Source organism: Scardinius erythrophthalmus, assembly GCF_964197995.2.
Source record: "Scardinius erythrophthalmus genome assembly, chromosome: 23".
Classification (NCBI taxonomy): Eukaryota; Metazoa; Chordata; class Actinopteri; order Cypriniformes; family Leuciscidae; genus Scardinius; species Scardinius erythrophthalmus.
Window position 1 is genome coordinate 2,137,791 of NC_138243.1, and position 18,514 is coordinate 2,156,304.

The 18,514-nt window shown below is 38.2% G+C and overlaps 1 protein-coding gene across 2 annotated transcripts in view; it reads right to left on the reverse strand.

Annotated features, from left to right (window-relative positions):
* Positions 1 to 271: 271 nt before the first annotated feature.
* Positions 272 to 18,514, reverse strand: part of apbb1 (amyloid beta (A4) precursor protein-binding, family B, member 1 (Fe65)) — a 116,492-nt gene continuing 98,249 nt past the window's right edge. For both annotated transcript variants that reach the window (XM_081353752.1, XM_081353751.1), the window contains exons 13-14: positions 5,340 to 5,516; positions 272 to 2,925 (exon numbers count right to left, since the gene is read on the reverse strand). In XM_081353752.1, coding sequence (XP_081209878.1) covers positions 2,764 to 2,925; positions 5,340 to 5,516 — 339 coding nt within the window. In that variant the 3' untranslated portion in view covers positions 272 to 2,763. The remainder of the gene's footprint in view (positions 2,926 to 5,339; positions 5,517 to 18,514) is intronic.

Below are 18,514 nucleotides of genomic sequence, written 5' to 3' on the forward strand. Positions count from 1 at the left end.
ATATAAACTTCTTAAGATTAATTTTCACACTTTTATCATATAGTGACCAGTGGTGGTGTAGTAAGCATATATGTAAGCATGTACAGAGTGAACAGCAACAGTTTGTTTCTAAAAGCCTAGAAGACTGAACCAATGCAGGACTCATAGGCCTAATATTAATATTCTGGAATAGCAACAATAAATGCATTTGTAAGTATGTTTCTATAATCTATCGCTTCAATAATTCAAAAGTATAATCGAACACAATGACATTGCAGTAATTAATACAGTGAAAGCAGAAATAAAGTTTTATTATAAATAATAATAGTTATTTTATTTGGGGTTAGTTTTTTTCACATGAAACAATCATTCCCCCCTCCTCAAAAATCCTAAGTGCTTTACACCCCTGGCTTTAACAACTGCCTTAGTACTTTAATTAAACTGTGCAGATAAGCGTTAAATGTATTTTCAGTTTTTTATTTCATCCAGTCACATATGTATCTATATAACATTACATTTACATTAAGAAATCAGTTGTCAACTCTCCCTAAAAATGTAATGGTTAAAACATTCTACATTAGTGTTTACAGGATTCTACACAAGTGTCTCGCAAGCAAGCGTTTACAGGACTGATCCTTCAATTTTCTGAGTATCATAGCTAAAACTTGCCTTGATTTGAAAAGCAAAATGTACTTGAGGCATTTATACCATGTTACCAATCAGTGAAGATTTATGCATAAAGTAACATTTCCTTGTTTTATAAGAAACAACTTGTGATTTTATAGCTGTGCTTTGGCACACAAAACTACCCTTCATGATATTTAAGTGGAAAGAATGACATTTTCTTTGTTACCAGTTCTCAATGTAACGCAGAATATATGCTAAGAATGTACACTTATTCTACAATAAAGTCTTTTCAAGAGCGTTAACAAAAGCAGTGCATTTTAAGCATCAAGATTATATCATCTAGACTTACACACAAAATGTTAGAGTAAAAAGAGCCAAGATGAAGCATTCAGATACACAAATCAGATTGAATACTCAAGTGCATTCACACATTTATATTTAACAACAGGTGTAACTGGACATGAAAATGAGCCTGAAAACATGAAAAACGGAGCTGTCTGGGACTATTAGTGTATTAAAGTCAGTATGTACATGAACTACAATTAACACAACATGATATGAATGAATTCTTACACATTCTTAAAAGTTTAAGACATTGCAATATGTTACAAACGTGTATTTGAAAGAAATAATATTTATATTTAGCAGGACCACTATGGTTGCAAAGCATTTAAGATATATTTCCAAAGATTGTTTTCAATACACAACATGTAAATTGTGCAGATAATCAGACTTCCAATATACACTTTTTTGAAATTGTGAGAAGGAACAATTTCAGTGACGGTAGAAACTGGACCGGGACAATGCAAAGAGCACCTCTAGAGAAGCAGTGTATGTCACACACTCTGTCAAACACATTACGCTTATGTTTGGACTGAGCAGTTTTGATCATTTGATCCAGATGAAGCCATCCAACACAACAAACACATAGGGGGGAAACTTTACATAAAACTACCAAGATAATAAAAAAAGCAGGCTTTCTAATGAGCAAATCCACTTTGGAAGACTAGGATATGTTAATGCTATTTCATTACACATAATAAAGTAGTCAAATTCACAAACCAACAGAGTGGGTAAATGTAAAGTAGTGTGTAATATAATTTAATTGAGTTCATTTGTTACAACAAGTAATAAAAACTCGGTGAGTGTTTTAGCGCAATTTTCTCACCTCATGGGATCACAACACTAAGAGACAGTAAATCTTTTCCTGGATTTTTTTTGTGCGTTCCCGAGATTAGACCTTCCTTAACATAATGCCGAAAACCCGAAGTCTCTAGGTGGTCTGGTTGAGGAGTAGATAGAAGTGCAAGATTGGTGCGCACAGACGCACAGAACAGAAATCATGAGTTAACAATCGCAATTTGTCCGGTGGAAAATTGCGCTAAAAATCTATATCAGCAAAGAAATTATGGAAATTAAAAAGCTTTGTAACTTGCAGTCAGCAAGGCCAGTCAAATAAAATGTACCTTTTTTCCATAAAGTGAAAGATATTATGTCAAATGTTTCAACACTGACATTTAAAAAAAAAAAATCTTGTTTTCCACAGAAGAAAGAAAGGCATACAGGTTTAGACCGTCAAAAATTGCCATTTTAAGGGTGAACGAAGAGGCCTGGGTTTGCTACTGATTCGATCGTGGTTCTGTCCCTGTGTTGAGGTTTGGAAAGAATCAATTCTTTAGGAGAAAAAAAAAAGAAAAGAAAAAAAAAAAGCAGTCAAAGCTAGCACAAGATGTTTCACAACACAGAGCCACAGGAAGAACAACAAATAATAAATAAGCACATTGCATAGTGTATAAGCTCATTTTAGTGTTTTGTGATAGCATGCGTAATGTTTAGTGTCTTTAGGTTGAGTAGACCACATCACATCCAATACATTGAAAATCCAATCTTGGTAAGTCACATTCATACCCCGTGCTGCTAAATCACTTTTACAGTACATCCGCTAATGTAAACAAATGTGGAAAAAGCAAATGAAAATGTAGTGTGTGATAATGCAATATCTATGAATATAACTTGTGCCTCTTGCTCATATTGCGCACTAACTGCATGAGAACATGAAGTGGCATGAACAACCCTCTACTTTTAGGCCCATAAAAACACAACGAAACACACAAGGAAGAATGTGCAGTGAGCACTGCTGAGGGACTGTTCCCCTTCTCAGGGTGTCTGAGACCCAGATCTTTTGAAGCTACCCAGCAGACTCTGCACACCCTTCTTCACACTGGAGCCGACCCGGCGGGCCACAGAATCAGCAGGAGGACCAGGCAGACAAGAGCCACTGCTGGGAGGCCGAGCGTCCAAACACTTCTGATACCTCAGCTGGAAATCATGGAAGATATCATTTAAAACATTTTAGAAGAACAGCAACCTATTTCAACTTAAACTAGTTATTAGATTATACACACTCTGTACAGCTGTGGCCAAAAGTATTGGCAGTGACATAAATGTTGTGTTTCCTGCTTATTTTGTGTTTGCCACTTCAGTATTTGTGGTGTTGATTCACATTATTTGTAGATTATTGTGCAGAGTGATCAGATGCATTTTAAATAATTTCAAAATGCTTCATTGGCAAAAAAAGAAAAAAAAAAAAAAAGAGGGAACTTTATCACAAAAATGCAAATTTCACCATGTTTTGGCCCTGACATAAAAAGACCAGCTAGCTGAAGGTGAACACCAATACCCAGGGCATTCTATGGAGACCCTTAAAGGACATGGAGATGGAAAAAAACATGAGATGGGTCGAAAATATATATTTCAATGCTTTTGTGTCTCTTGCAATTATATAGTTGGGTATTTATATTGTATATAATGTGCGGGCATCAGGGAGCCGTTATAAACATGCGGGGTATTGAAATAGCTTTTGAATGTGTGCTCACTTTTCACTTTCATGTTCGAATTCGTGATCACGCATGTGTATGTGTATGATTTTTTACTAGATAAGATATTTGTCAATGATGCATGGAGCAGAGCAGATGCTTTCAGTTTATAATTGAAGTGTCTGTTGCCCAACTGAACTAAACGGTTTTTATTTCTATAAAAAAATTTTTAAAATAAACCGACAGTGGGGGGGGGGGGGAGTAATGTAATGTAACCGACTACCGCAGTAAACCTAACTATGCTAGAGCTCCATAGACGGGATTCTTCATTTTCCATGCCGTTCAGAATAAGATATTCACTTACACTACCATCTAACATCATTTCACTAATCATATTACCAGCACGAGTAGTATCATTCAGAAATCACTCGATCATTCTGAATCGATTAGAAGAGCAAACTGATTGATATAAAAGGAGGAAAGAAGTACTTCCAATCATTGTCTTCGCAGTGGTTCCCTCCACAGAAAGGTGTGCAGTCATCATCACTATGCATTAAATGGTCTGCAGAAGTTCAAGGATTGGATATTTTCTCTGATTAACAGTTCATTCCGACTGTTTGTGACAAAATCGTTTGTCCAGAGAAGAAATACAGTGGCGAGGAGGACTAGGCAGAGTTCCGTCGGAGAATGGAGCGAGGCCGGTGGCGTGATTGCTGATGAGCGACACCTGCACGACGCACCGGTCTCGTATCTCTCACGGAGGAGCGGAAGCATAAAAGGAAGAGCGACGACGGTGACGGACGAGAGAGGCCTGGATTTATGTTATGTTTTGTTATGTGACAGCAGTCGTCCATGAGGGGCTGCTCATCAGCAATCACGCCCTTGGCCTCGTCCTGCTCGCCACAGCTACCATGAGTCCTGTGTCATGCCATTAGTGGAGCATCCAGAGACCATCCATGTGTGGGATTGTTTTTCCTCCAAGGAAGTGGCTCTCCCACAATTCTGTCCAAAAACTATTCAAGAAATAAAGAATGGTATCAAAACATCCTCCAAGAGCAACTGCTCCAATGATCCTGAAGCAATTTGGTGATGTTCCGTGCATTTTCCACCACGATGGGACACGTCACAAGGCAAGAGTGATGATGAAGTGGCTCAGATATAATTACATTTAAACAGAGAACCTGTGATCAGAAGAACTAATAGCACTAATAATGCAAGAATAGATCACCATCGATCAGGATTGGTTATGAAGAAGGGTTAACACTTTAAATATTGGCTCTGCATACACTGAACGTTTTTGCAAATAAAATCCTTTAAAACTTATGAAATTCTTATCATTATTTTCCAGTATACTGCTACAAATAATCTACAAATACTGAAGCAGTAAACTTTGCACACACACACAAAAAAGTGTCAATAAATTATGCCAATACTTTTGGTCCTGAATGATCTAATTTATCAAAATAATCTCATTTATACTGTTAAAACTGAAGTGTGTAATTGCAGTGATTCCAAACACCACAGGTTCATTGAAAAATCACATATGAATTAAATTATGAGAGCTGCAATGGAGGGATTAACAACTTAAATTTTGGGTTCATTCCCCAAACCATGAACATGACATCAGAAGACTTGGAATATACAGCAAAAAATCATATCGACTAATTTATGACTGTTGTGGAGCATCACAGAACATGCAGGAAAAAAGGCACACAAATTTTAATCATAACTTGTAAATTTATATTGTGGCGATCTTAGCAAAAATATCACTTGCAAATTAATATTTTTGGACCGTTTTAGACCTGCATCGTGTGCTACATCATGAACTATCTGTATCTCTTTACATGTACTCTTTTTATTTTGATAAAATTCTGCGTTGAATTTGTGCTGTAGATGATTAACTAGACATAAGCTTACCATGCAGGCAGCCTGTACGGCCTCACTTAGACTGGCTGCGTTAGGATCACACCAGAACATGTGACAGATGAAGTCTCCAGGTCCCTCAGCCATGATGAATGCAAACGTGTGCACATCCTTCCCGACTCCCATGAACGACAGGAAACGCACACGACACTCGGAAAGAACTTCCTCGGACTGTGTTGGTGACATTGAGAGGTGTAATATCAGTGAAGTGACTCATCTAAGCAGATTGTGACAATACAGAATTACGTATTTGTGACTGTCACAGTACAGTTGAAGTCAGAATTATTGGCACCCCTGGTAAATATGATTTATTTATGGCTGTAAAAATAATTCTGCATTATTTATCCTTTGGATCTTTCAATAATTTAATTTTTTTTTTTAAATCACAAAAATCTAACCTTTCATTTAAGTAAAAGAATTAGAAGTGGGGAGGAAATCACATTATGAAATAAATGTTTTTCTCCAAAACATATCAGCCACAATTATTGGCACCCCTAGAAATGTAAAAAAATATTAAAAAAAAAAAATTCTGAAGTATATTACCATTGATATTTACTTTATTTAGCACACCAGGGTGACTAGGAACATGAAATTGTTTTTTGTTTCACAGGAGTATAAATATGAAAACAAAAAAAAAATGCACAAAATTAAAATTCCCTTAACCATCTATCTATAAATTACAGAAACGTCTGTCTGTGTGTCTGTTAACCACATATCTCTCGAACCGTTAGTCCAATGAATTTCAAACTTGACAGGTGTCTCGCTACTAGGGCTGTCAACTTTAGTCGTTTAGTCGACTAATCGGTCGATGCCGTCTTGGTCGACTGACATTCTCATTGGTCGACCAGTTGCATAATCTTTTTTTTTTTCCACCAATAAAGAAATTTTCATTGATTTACTCCTTGATATTTATTCCTTTATAATCAGTTATATATAACTGTATTCTAAATATAATTAGCCTATGTTATTAAAATGCTTTAATTTAGGCTATTTTGTAACAGCGCCACAGTTTAGCGCATCACGTAGAACACTCGGGAACCGCACCTGTGGCCGGCTGTACTGCTGCTTCGCGCTCAGTAAGGAATATAGGTAGTTTTGCTGTATTCATTCAGTTAGAACCAGTGCTTAATTTGTAAAGTGGGAGGTCCCGGAGCGCAAAGGAAAAGTGGATCCGGCGATTTAAAACGGGTTGGAGGTAACGGAACAAGTAAGGAATAATTGACGACAGGCCGTTGAATTATTAGAAAAATAATGCACACCCGAGGTGGTAATGCGGTCACGACACAAAGCGGAGTTATTCAATTGTTTAAATTATTATTAAATTGAACAAGCGCAACATTCAGCAATCAATCAAATATTTTAAAAGATGTAGGCTATTATTAATAATGTTACTTCAACATAATAGGCTATCTCGTTATTTCGACATAATATGTGTGCGTGCAACAAGCAAGATGTGCATAAATGAGTGCATTGATTTTTATTAATAAACTAGTTTTTTCTGACAGTGCCGGCTGCAAATATGAAGTTGACGATCGCCATCTCCGTAGTGAACGAGCCTACAGAGAGAAATGCACATAATAGATCATAATCAGAGAATGGCCTCTTTATTTCTTTTTTTTTTTTTTATTATTTCGTTTAAAGAAATTTCAAGCTTTGTGTATTTGATGTATTTCTCATATCTGTGTGAGGCATACACTTAGTTTCGTTAAGTTAGGATGAGATGCGCTCCAGTTAACGTGCAATGTGACCGCGCGGGCGCCCGATTGTATTGTCTGTTATACCGTATTTGCTTCTTATTTATTACAAAATAAAACGAAAATAAACCTATAGGCCTTCCTTCTATACAGCCTATTATTAGCATTGTTTTTTAGGCTATTTGGGTTTTTTGTGTGTTTGTTTTAAAACGCCTAGATCGGCTGGACAAAAGTTAACCCATAGCTTTGAAAGTAAAGAAGAATATAGTTACAGCCTGTATAAATGTGAGCTTTTGTTAGGTTTTTTCATTATTTGGCAATTTTAGCAGTTATATTTTTTGTAGCGTGCGGTGTGGTCAGGTGCGCGATTGTGACTGTCACTATAGACCTAGGACAGAGCTCCTCACTTTGCAGTTAAAAAAAAATCACTTAATTTTCAAAGAATTGTATTATTATTATAGTTTTATGTATTATTGATTTTTTTCGTTGTTTTATAAATGCTCTATGACAATTGTAAATGTTGTAAATAAGTGTCAAAACATCGCGTCTTTTTTTTTTTTTTTTTTTAGTCGACTAATCGTTGCGCAGGACATGACTTTGGTCGACTAAGCATTTCTTTGGTTGACTACAGCCCTACTCGCTACGGTCACGAGTAAGTGCAGTGCCAAGTTTGACGCTGTTTGGATGAGAAATGCTAAAGATATCGTTAATCGTTGTGGTTTAAAAATAAACATTCTGACATTAGAGGGTTGTATCGGTCAAAGAAGCCCCAAGAAGGTTGTGGTTTAAAACTAAACATTCTGCCGCTATTCCACTATTTTCTGTTTCAAACTTTCACATAGCATCTTTAGGTTATAATAACATAAAAAATTTAAATACAGATTTTGATTTTCAAAGATCCATTATAAAAACTGATTATTTTTCCCCAAAAATGCAATAAATTCTTCACTTTTTTTTCAAAATGCAATTAATCCATTGAATCAATATGAAAGTTATTTTTTATCATATTGAAACTGTTGAAATCAGCCGTCACTAAGAAATATCTCCTGAAATTTTTTGACTGCGATCAACTCACAAAAACTGATTTTGCACGGGCACTTTGCACTGCTCCCTGAATCGACGTGCTTATTCATTTGTGGACGTAAACTGAATCTGTAAGTCAGCTATGCTGTTTACTTCTGAATATTATATTTCATTCTGGTGCGCTTAACGTTATCGCTACTGTGTAATAGTAGCCTATGCTATTCACCAACTACACAAATCCTATTCAATGCGTTCACAGTCTCTTTCACGGGCATCATTTGCAGTAGCCTATTCACAAACTGTTTGCTCAAGCATAGCGTTTTTTCAGAGTTCACTGTGTGCTTTCTACCGTGCACAAATAAAAATGTCATGGTAGAACATTTTAACAATTGTAACAATGAGCACTCAAACACACTAAACCAACAATTACTAAAAACACACTCAAAAACTGATTTTGCACGGGCATTCACATATCTCTCGAACAGTGTTAATTTTGACAGCAAATTTTGATTTAGTTTTAGTCATAGTCTTTTGAATAAAATGCCATTTAGTTTTAGTCTAGTTTTAGTCATCTGAATTGTTTTAGTTTTAGTCTAGTTTTAGTCAACGAAATACAATAAGATTTTAGTCGACTAAATCTACAGTAGATTTAGTCGACTAAAATATAATGGGTTTAAATTTAAATGCATTTATTTAGAATTTCTCTAAAATTCCAAACCCATAAAGACCAATTTTCAGTTGGTAAACATGGTGACATTTTTGTGTGGGCGGAGCTTTCTGGTGGCAGAACGATCCCTCTGGCCGCTTTACTAATGTTGGTTTGCAAGTTTTGTAAGCTTGTTTTTTTTATAATGACTGGAGAAAATCCGATTTTATCTTAATGTGCAAGGTCACTCACTGTCCAGGACCGCGATTGTTATTTGGAAAATTTTATTTTAATGTACATCCCAGATTGGCTGACCTGTGCGCTCAGTCAATGAATGGACGATCTGACAGGATAAACGTCAACGCTACCTCAAGTTGAGTGGCCTGACTTCTACACCGACCCGATAGAGAAACTGAGTGTAAAGAGAAACTGAGGGCATATAAATCTTTAGATGCCTATAACTGTAATGGTCACGTACAATTTAAGCCTTGTGTGGTAGCCTACGATCCGCAGTTTTGCCTAGCCAGCGCCACGGCCAGACACAAAGACGACAATGTAAGTGACATTACGGTGCAATTTTAACGATGTGATTAAATAAAAATTCCAGATACAGCATATTCATTTTTTAACTATGTATTTGATTACCCTCTTTTACCAGGTTCTTCAAAAAGTATAGTCACAATCAATCAAAACTATGTATAAAATCATAGATGATTCACAAATAATCACAATCATTTAGAAAACATTATGCGATAAAATTTCAAATTGGAGCCTGTACTCCGTTGATTCTTGCACCCAACAACACAACAATACGACATTTAATAACAATAATAATAATTTAAGCTCCTTATTATGCAGCCGAATCTGTGCTGGTTTGTATTGGCCGCCTTCAGTTTTCCCTTCCTTTTGCCACCAGCTAGCGCCGTGACGTCGGCTCGAAATTGGTCTATACTCCCGGAGAAAACGTATATTAACCTGCTAATATGAATGATTTTAAAGTTTGAACATGCAATACAAATACAGATTTAACTACTGTAACTTAAAAAAATATCTTAAAATTAAATAAAAACCACTTTTCCTAGAGTAGAACACAGTCTTTTTTTCAATTAATGATATATGAATTCTTTATAACTACTTCCATACATCATTCATATTCTTTCAAGCAGACATATTTATTTGTATGAATTAAATATAATTAATCCTTAAAGCTATTAACGAGCAGTGAATGCTTTTCTCCTTTTCTTTTGTTGCTTGATCAATATTAAGGACACGCATTAGGTTTATTACCCACTGTCACTTTAAGACATCAGATCATGTCCAATGACATGCGGATCCAGTGCACTGATGCACATACGATACACTCACAACTGTTTAAGACATAACCAACATAATTTCCATGAATACTCTCCAAAACAAACATTTAGACATAATGTTGTGTGTATTTGTCCATTCAGACAGGAAAGAGAGCTCACTTCAGTACTCGCGCGCTGTACATTTTCGTCTAGTTTTTATTCGTTGACGAAAATGTCAATAGATTTTCGTCATAGTTTTTGTCATTCAAAACTAGTTTTTATTTAGTTATCGTCTCGTTTTCGTCTATGAAAAAATGTCGTTGACGAAAATAATGACGAAAATTATTCGTCAACGAAATTAACACTGCTCTCGAACCGTTAGTCCGATGGATTTCAAACTTGACAGGCGCTACGGGCACGAGTAAGTGCAGTGCTAAGTTTGACGTCGTTTGGATGAGAAATGCTAAATATATCGTTAAAAATACCAGTAAAAGAAGCACTTAGAAGGTTGTGGTTTAAGAATAAACATTCTGACATAAACACTCTGTCAGCTACACTGTTTACTTCTGAATATTATATTTTATTCACAGCCATCATTTGTAGTAACTTATTCACAAACTGTTTAATCAAGCGTAGCATTTTTTCGGAGTTCACTGTGTAGCCTGCTCCCTGAATCGTTGAGTTCACTGTGTAGCCTGCTCCCTGAATCGTCACGCTTATCCATTTGTGGATGTTAACTGAATATGTAAGTCACCTGTTTACTTCTGTATATTACACCTATCTATAAATTACAGGAACGTCTTTCTGTGTGTGAGTGTGTGTTATTCGCATATCTCTCGAACCGTAAGTCTGATGGATTTCAAACTTGACAGGTGTCTTGCTACGGGCATGAGTAAGTGCAGTGCCAAGTAGGGCTGTCACTTTACGTTCGAAAATCGATTGCACAATCGATCGGACCAACCAACGCAAGTTTCGAAAACGAAAATAGGGAATCGATTTTAACGGTCTTTTCTCGGAGCGCGTCCAGCTCGTCATGTTATGCCCGCAGCGAACGCGCGTCATTTGCAACTGCAGGCTCTGACAAACACGCATAACAGCAATGATCCTTCTGCATAATGTGTCTCTTTTTACTACAAAACTGTGAATTTTCCCGGTATTCAGACAGTCTCATGCATTCAGATACAGATTCGGGCAACGGTCTATCGCCTACATAGGCGAAATTTGTTTGGCATTTCTAATCGTAAACACAGCCATGTTGAAGAATGAGGTAATGTTTTTCATATGCTGCGTGCTATGGCAGTCCACTATGCTTATTGCTTTTCGAGAATGTTGCACTAGTCATTGTGCGCGAAACTTCACGCCAATAAATCATAAATCAAATATTGCTGACTTGTGCGCGTCAGGCGCGGCGCGCCCTCTTTACGTTCGTCCTAATGCCTGTTAGTTGTCCGTGGATTTGCCCATATATGGCGTTTTATTTTTCAATTTTCGATTTTACAATCGATTCAATGAACACTTATGTCTCAAAAATCGAACAGGATTTTTTCATAAAAGTGACAGCCCTAGTGCCAAGTTTGATGTTGTTTGGATTAGAAATGCAAAATATATTGTTAAATATATATCGATAAAAGAAGCACACACTGGCTTTTGCCGCTCTAGCCGCTGGCCACTCCCCTTCTCACACTGCACACTGAGTGAGCACAGCTGGCCACACTCCCTCTCACACTCCACACTGAGTGAGCACAGCGCTGGCCACTCCCCCTCTCACACTGAGTGTGCACAGCTGGCCCCTCCCCCTCTCACACTGCACACTGAGTGAGCACAGCTGGCCCCTCCCCCTCTCACACTGCACACTGAGTGAGCACAGCGCTGGCCACTCCCCCTCTCACACTGAGTGTGCACAGCTGGCCCCTCCCCCTCTCACACTGCACACTGAGTGAGCACAGCTGGCCACTCCCCCTCTCACACTGCACACTGAGTGAGCACAGCTGGCCCCTCCCCCTCTCACACTGCACACTGAGTGAGCACAGCGCTGGCCACTCCCCCTCTCACACTGAGTGAGCACAGCTGGCCCCTCCCCCTCTCACACTGCACACTAAAGGGCCCTTTCACACCTACCTTGTTTGGTCCGGACTTTCGGACTTTTCAGTTTGGTCCGAATCAAAATTACAGGTGTGAAACCTCCCCCGGACCACGGTCCGGACCAAACATACGAAATTTGGTCCGACGAAAAGAGGTGGTCTCGGTCCGGATCAAACTGAACAAAGGTTTGGTTTGTTTCCAGTGTGAAAGCATTTTCTGTATGGTTCGGACTTTCAGACTATTTACAGGAAGTTCCGGTGGTTCCCGCGTAGCCTAAACAACTGAAGAAGAATATTTATGTGCAGATCTGTCAGTCGATCTGCCCACAGCGTTTCTTCTCTTCCAGCTGATTCTCGCGCGCGACGATAAAATGTTCGCACAACGAGGACGTTAATTTGGTGAATTTTAACTAGCCTCGAGTAAAGTTGGTGCTGCTAGGAGTAATGTCGAAATAATAAAAATATAGTGGCAACGATATGCGTCTGTTCATTCATTCTTGTCAAAGTTACCTGCCGAATTGACAACATGCTGACGTCAGACGCAAGTCCGTTTACAAACCAATCAATGTCAAGATGCAGCCCATATAGATGATGACGACAGGACGCAAGTACGTCATGAAAAGTTCTTTAGTGCGCTCGCATAATTGCAATGTGAAACCAAACCAAAACTAACCTAATGTATACAATGTATCAAAACATGAAGTTTGGTTCGGACCTTGGTGCGGACTTTCAGGTGTGAAAGGGCCCTAAGTGAGCACAGCCCAGGACCAGAGACAGAGAGGGTCGAAGAAAGCAGTGGAACTTAAAGGGTCATGAAACCCCCTATTTCACGAAGCTATCTATATATGATGTTGATATCTGCGAGTGCTTCAGAGTCTGCCCATCAAATATACATCTTATCTGGGTAGTTAATCTAATTTTATTTTCGATGTTGGCTTCCAATTATTATAAAAAGAAGACGTGAGGTAAAACTATTAAAAAATAGCCGCGTTCGGGGAGATCACGTGACCCTTCGACGGCGATGCAGGCTTAGTCTTTCGCTCCGCTCATTTTGCCATATTTTATATGATCCTGTCAGTAAAATTTGAACCACTCTGCATTTGACCCGTCATGAGTGCTAAGGCAGACAAAGGAGATCGGAAAAGAGAGATTGAGCAATCGCCACTGAAGAAAAAATTCAGAGATTCCACCATCTCCAGAGAAGACCTCGACGATGCTATTGCTAGCCGTATCGAACTAGCATTTAAAGAGCAGCAAAACACGTTGAATTCGGTTGTGAATTCGGCAGTAAGAGAAGCGATGGACTGTTTTGATTCCAGCATTATGCGAACTACGTGAAGACGTACAAGCGACCAACAAGTCTGTTAAAGAGCTAAGAGAGGAGTTTGAGGCCATGGATACCACGGCGAAGCAGACACGTGACCGCGTTGACTCTGTTCAAGCAGCTGCACGTGAGGATAGGAGGACGGTCACGGGCTTAAGAAATAGCTTGAGCGACTCACAGAGAAGGTGACGGATATGGAGGACAGGTGCAGGAGGAACAACGTACGATTGGTGGGGCTGCCAGAGGGGGCTGAGGGATCCGACGCGGCTGGGTTCCTTAGAGTTAATATCTCCAAGTGGATTCCTTTCCTTGAAGGGCCGTGATATTGAGATTGACCGGGCACACCGCGTATATGACGGAGGTAGGGGCTCCGATCGGCCGCGTACTCTCATCTTCCGTGTACTGAGATGGCATGACAGATCAGATATCCTGAAGGGTGCTCGGCAGGCTTATCCGGTGAAATGCTCACAGAACAATGTCACACTGCTATTTTTCCCCGACTTTAGTCCGGCCACAGTGATCAGGAGAAAGGCATTTGGTCCGGTTTTAAAGAAGATGACAGCGCTTGGTCTCCAACCCTTCCTCATCTATCCAGCCGTAATTAAACTACGGCACAAAGGGGAACAGAAAAGCTTCGATACCCCTCAGAAAGCGGAGGATTTCATTAGCTCCCTGTCCCAGCAGAAGACGTATGCCACGGCTCTGCGCGGGGGAACGGTGGCCGCTGTCCCTCCAGCCCGGCGGGAGGAGCTTGATGGCCGGGATGAACATGGTCCCAGCTGCTTAGGAGTGGAAGAGAGCAGAATGGACATGGACGCTGGATAAACCAACAACAACAAAAAAAAAAAAAAAAGAGTGAGATATTCTCACTGATATCCTCTCATCTCTACTACTAAGATATTGTTTCTTTATATCCGGTACAATGATCTCGTTGCTGGCAAGACCCTCTCTTTTTTTTTTTTTTTTGCTCCCTTGGAGGGGACTAATGGAGAGTTGGTTTAATTAAAAATGTGTTTTGGCGGTACGAGCTTTTTGAGAGGCATGTTCTGCGTTGGAGTGGATCGGTCACGAATCATCGCTATTTTATGTTGCTTAGTCAGACCTATGATCTCGGTAATGTGCGGTCTGAGTTGTTCTTTGTTCAAGGTTGTCGGTTGTTCATGTTTTTATGTTGTTTTCACTTTTTCCAACAGACATTTATACTTTTGTTTATTTTATCGTATTTCTAAAGGGATTTTTCATCTAGGAGGTTTGGTATCTAAAATATACATCAACGTTTACACGCTATATATTCAATGCATACTCTAAATATTTTATCACTTAATGTGAATGGCTTAAATTCTGCTGTTAAACGAACTCATGTGTTAGAATATTTACATCGTAAATCTATTTCCTGTGCCTTAATTCAAGAGACACATTTAAAGCAATCTGACGTGGCACGTTTCCAGAATAAGTATTACAAACTGGCAGCTTTTTCCTGCGCTCAAAATAAAACTAAGGGGGTGCTTATCCTTGTTAACCGGAAGTTAAATTTAACAATTGAACACCTTGGTAATGATGAGAAAGTTTTGTTTTTATCCGATGCAAAATATATAATAATAGGTTAGCCTAATAGGTTAGCCTTGGTCTCTATTTATGGTCCGAATGAGACAGACAGTGCATTCCTGTCACAGATTTCCAAAACTTTGCTTGAGCAGATTGATTGCCCTTTAGTGGTGGGTGGGGATTTTAATGCTGTCATAAATCCTGCTTTAGATAAATCTCAATCTGATACAACAGCCAATTTATCCTCTAAATTACTGAATAAATTTATCACTGAGCTTAACGTAATCGATCTTTGGAGAATTCAGAATATTAAATCTAAGGATTTCACTTTTTTTTCTAATAGACACAAGACTTTCTCTAGGATAGACTACACATTTCTCAGCCCATCTTTAATTTCGTCTGATTCCTCCATCTCTATATTACCAATTTTATTATCTGATCATTCTGCTGTGCTGTGCAGTGTTCCTCTTTCCGATGTTAGAGCCAAGCAGGGGCGTAGCAGCCATTATAAAAGTGGGGGGGACAAAAGCTGTATGTGACAATAAGACGTGACCCAAAGGTGATGCTCATTTTCCTGGCTCAAAACGAGGCGGCGGTGGTAAAATCCTAATAATGTTTAATAATAAGATAATTTAATGTGTATTTTTTTGTAGATCATCATACCCTAATGTGTTTCCCACATTATTTTTGTTGGTGGAGTTTGGAACCTCTAGGGGGGTCCGGGGGCATGCCCCCCCGTAAGAAAATTTTGTACATTTTAAAGATAAATTCATTAATCTGGTGCACTTTGAGTCACCCGAATCCACTGTTAAAAATAAATAATCCACCCACAAACCGCCCGATGATATTCTCTGATTTAGATATCTGTATCTGATCATCACATTACAATTATTCAAATTCTGGTATCAAATTATTCAAATTATGGTAACATATCACACTGAAGTAGGCTGATTTAAAATGAACATTTATTTAAAATAAAAGTTCTTCTTTTGGCAAAATTACATTTCCTTATAGCCTTAACAGAGGCTTTACTCCCTTCAAACTTAAATTGTCAATGTTTCATTACATCACTGTTTGAAAACACAATTTTTTTTGTACCTTTTATAAAGGCATTTCCCCCTAATTTTATGCTCCATCTTTCATTTTAAATTCTTAAATTTGATCAATATATTCAATTAAAATAATAAGACACTAGGCTGTTACCAATCAAATTAAATAATTTACATTGAAAAATTATAACTGTATTAAATTAGATTATTTTAAATATTTTTGAATATACAAATAAGGAATGTTGAATAGAATGATACTTTATGAAACTAAACCGCCAGTAGGAGGCGGCAGGCAACCGTCTTAATGAGCGAGTCATTGAGTCATTCATTCAAACGATTCGTTCAAACGGCTGATTTATTCAGAATGAGGCAGTTTATGAATGGGTAATTGAATCTTTGACTCAACCGATTTGTTCAAAACGCTGAATCATTCAGTAATGCAACGAGTGTTGCTGTGAGATGCGCGTTCTGCTGTGATCTTTGTTTGGGACTATTTTCGCTGATGAAACAGAGCAAAAACAGTCATTGCGACTAAAATGTAAGTGAGTACATTTTTGAGTACATCAAGTAAAATTAATGTAAGTTAATTTTAACTGTTTGTTTATTGAACTGTTATGAAACAGTCACGGTTTCAATCTTGATGGCATTCAGGAAAACAGCTGGTCGTGTGTAGCCTAGGCTATATATTGTTTCTTAACTAGGCTATATTGTTTCTAAAATGTTATAACTTCACGAGCCTCGACAGCGCACATTAGGCCTATATTATTATCAACTATAGGCTATCAATCGCCACTTACATCAAATGAAATAAAACAGAATCATCCATTCCTCACGTTTTCGGTGATTGCCTGGTTATTTTTTATTTTTATATTAAAAATTGTTTTAATCAGGGCATTTGTCCAAAAAAAAAAAAAAATGCGGGGGACAGAATCACCGGTTTCTAAAAGTGAGGGGGACGTGTCCCCCCCGTCCCCCCCGGTTGCTACGCCCCTGGAGCCAAGTCCCCTAGATGGCGCTTTAACGTATCATTATTAAGTAATCAGACTTTCATTACATCTTTAAAAGAATATATTAAGGAGTTTCTTGAAATTATTATGTCCTCTGATGTGGATCCTCAAAAAATGTGGGAGGCAACTAAGTGTGCCATACGAGGTTTCTGTATATCTTTCTCTTCTACTCTTGCCAAAGCAAAAACCCGCCAGTTTACACAATTAGAAAATAAAATCCAATCATTACAAAATCTACAAAAACAACATTTTACAGAGCTACAGGCTGCACAAGAAGTCCTCTTTAAAAGAAGAATATGATTTGCTTTCACAATCAAAGGCGGAATTTATTTTACATAGGACTAGGCAAAAATATTATTTTGAGTCAGAAAGACCTAGTCATTTATTGGCCCTTAGGTTGAAAGAATGTGAGTCTAAGGCATATATTAGCGCAATAAAATCATCGGATGATCAGGTCACCACGAACCCTGTGGCAATTAATGATATATTTAAAGGTTTCTACACAAATCTGTATAAAGCCGAAACAGATTTTGATGAACCAATTTGTAAGCAGTATTTAGATAAATTGGAACTGCCTCGGGTCTCACAGATGGATAAAGAATCTTTGGAGGCCCCATTAAGTTTGGAGGAACTCCATGTCTCTTTAAAAAGCCTTCAAAAGGGCAAATCGCCGGGCCTTGATGGTCTCTCCCCGGAATTATATTTAGAAATTTGGGATTTGGTAGGGACACTTATGTTTAATTCATTTAATTTTGCAATTGAACATGGGGGATTTCATAGAGATCAAAAAACTTCACTTATTTCATTGCTTCTTAAAAAAGGGAAAGATCCGTTAGATTGTTCCAGCTACAGACCGATTTCGCTTATCCCATGTGATCTAAAAATGTATGCTAAAGCTATTGCTTCTCGTATGGAGAAGGTAATTCATAGTCTGATCAAGGAGGACCAAACTGGTTTCATCAAGGGGCGCAATGCATCTGACAATATGCGTCGACTCCTTCATATTCTTGACTTTGTGGACTCCCACCCAACCCCTTGTGCGGTCTTTTCACTTGATGCAGAAAAAGCCTTTGACAGGCTAGAGTGGAATTATATGTGGACAGTGTTGCAATGTTTCGGCTTCGGGGGAATACTTCATTTCTATGATTAAGACATTATATCGCTCACCTGCAGCATCTGTCATAACTGGTAATATTATTTCCCCCTCATTTCCTTTACAGCGGGGAACGAGGCAGGGCTGTCCACTTTCCCCCTTATTGTTTTGTCTCTCTCTTGAACCCTTAGCACAAGCCATCAGGAAGTCTGAAGTATCGATTAAGATTCATGATCATAATCATAGTATTTCGTTATACGCTGATGATATTATTCTATACTTAGACCACTTTGATGTTTCAGCCTCTAGTATAATTAAGGAATTTGATCATTTTAGTAGTCTATCAGGATATAAAATAAATTGGAGCAAATCTGCATTAATGCCAATTAACAATGTTAAAGTTAATTCTTCTCTT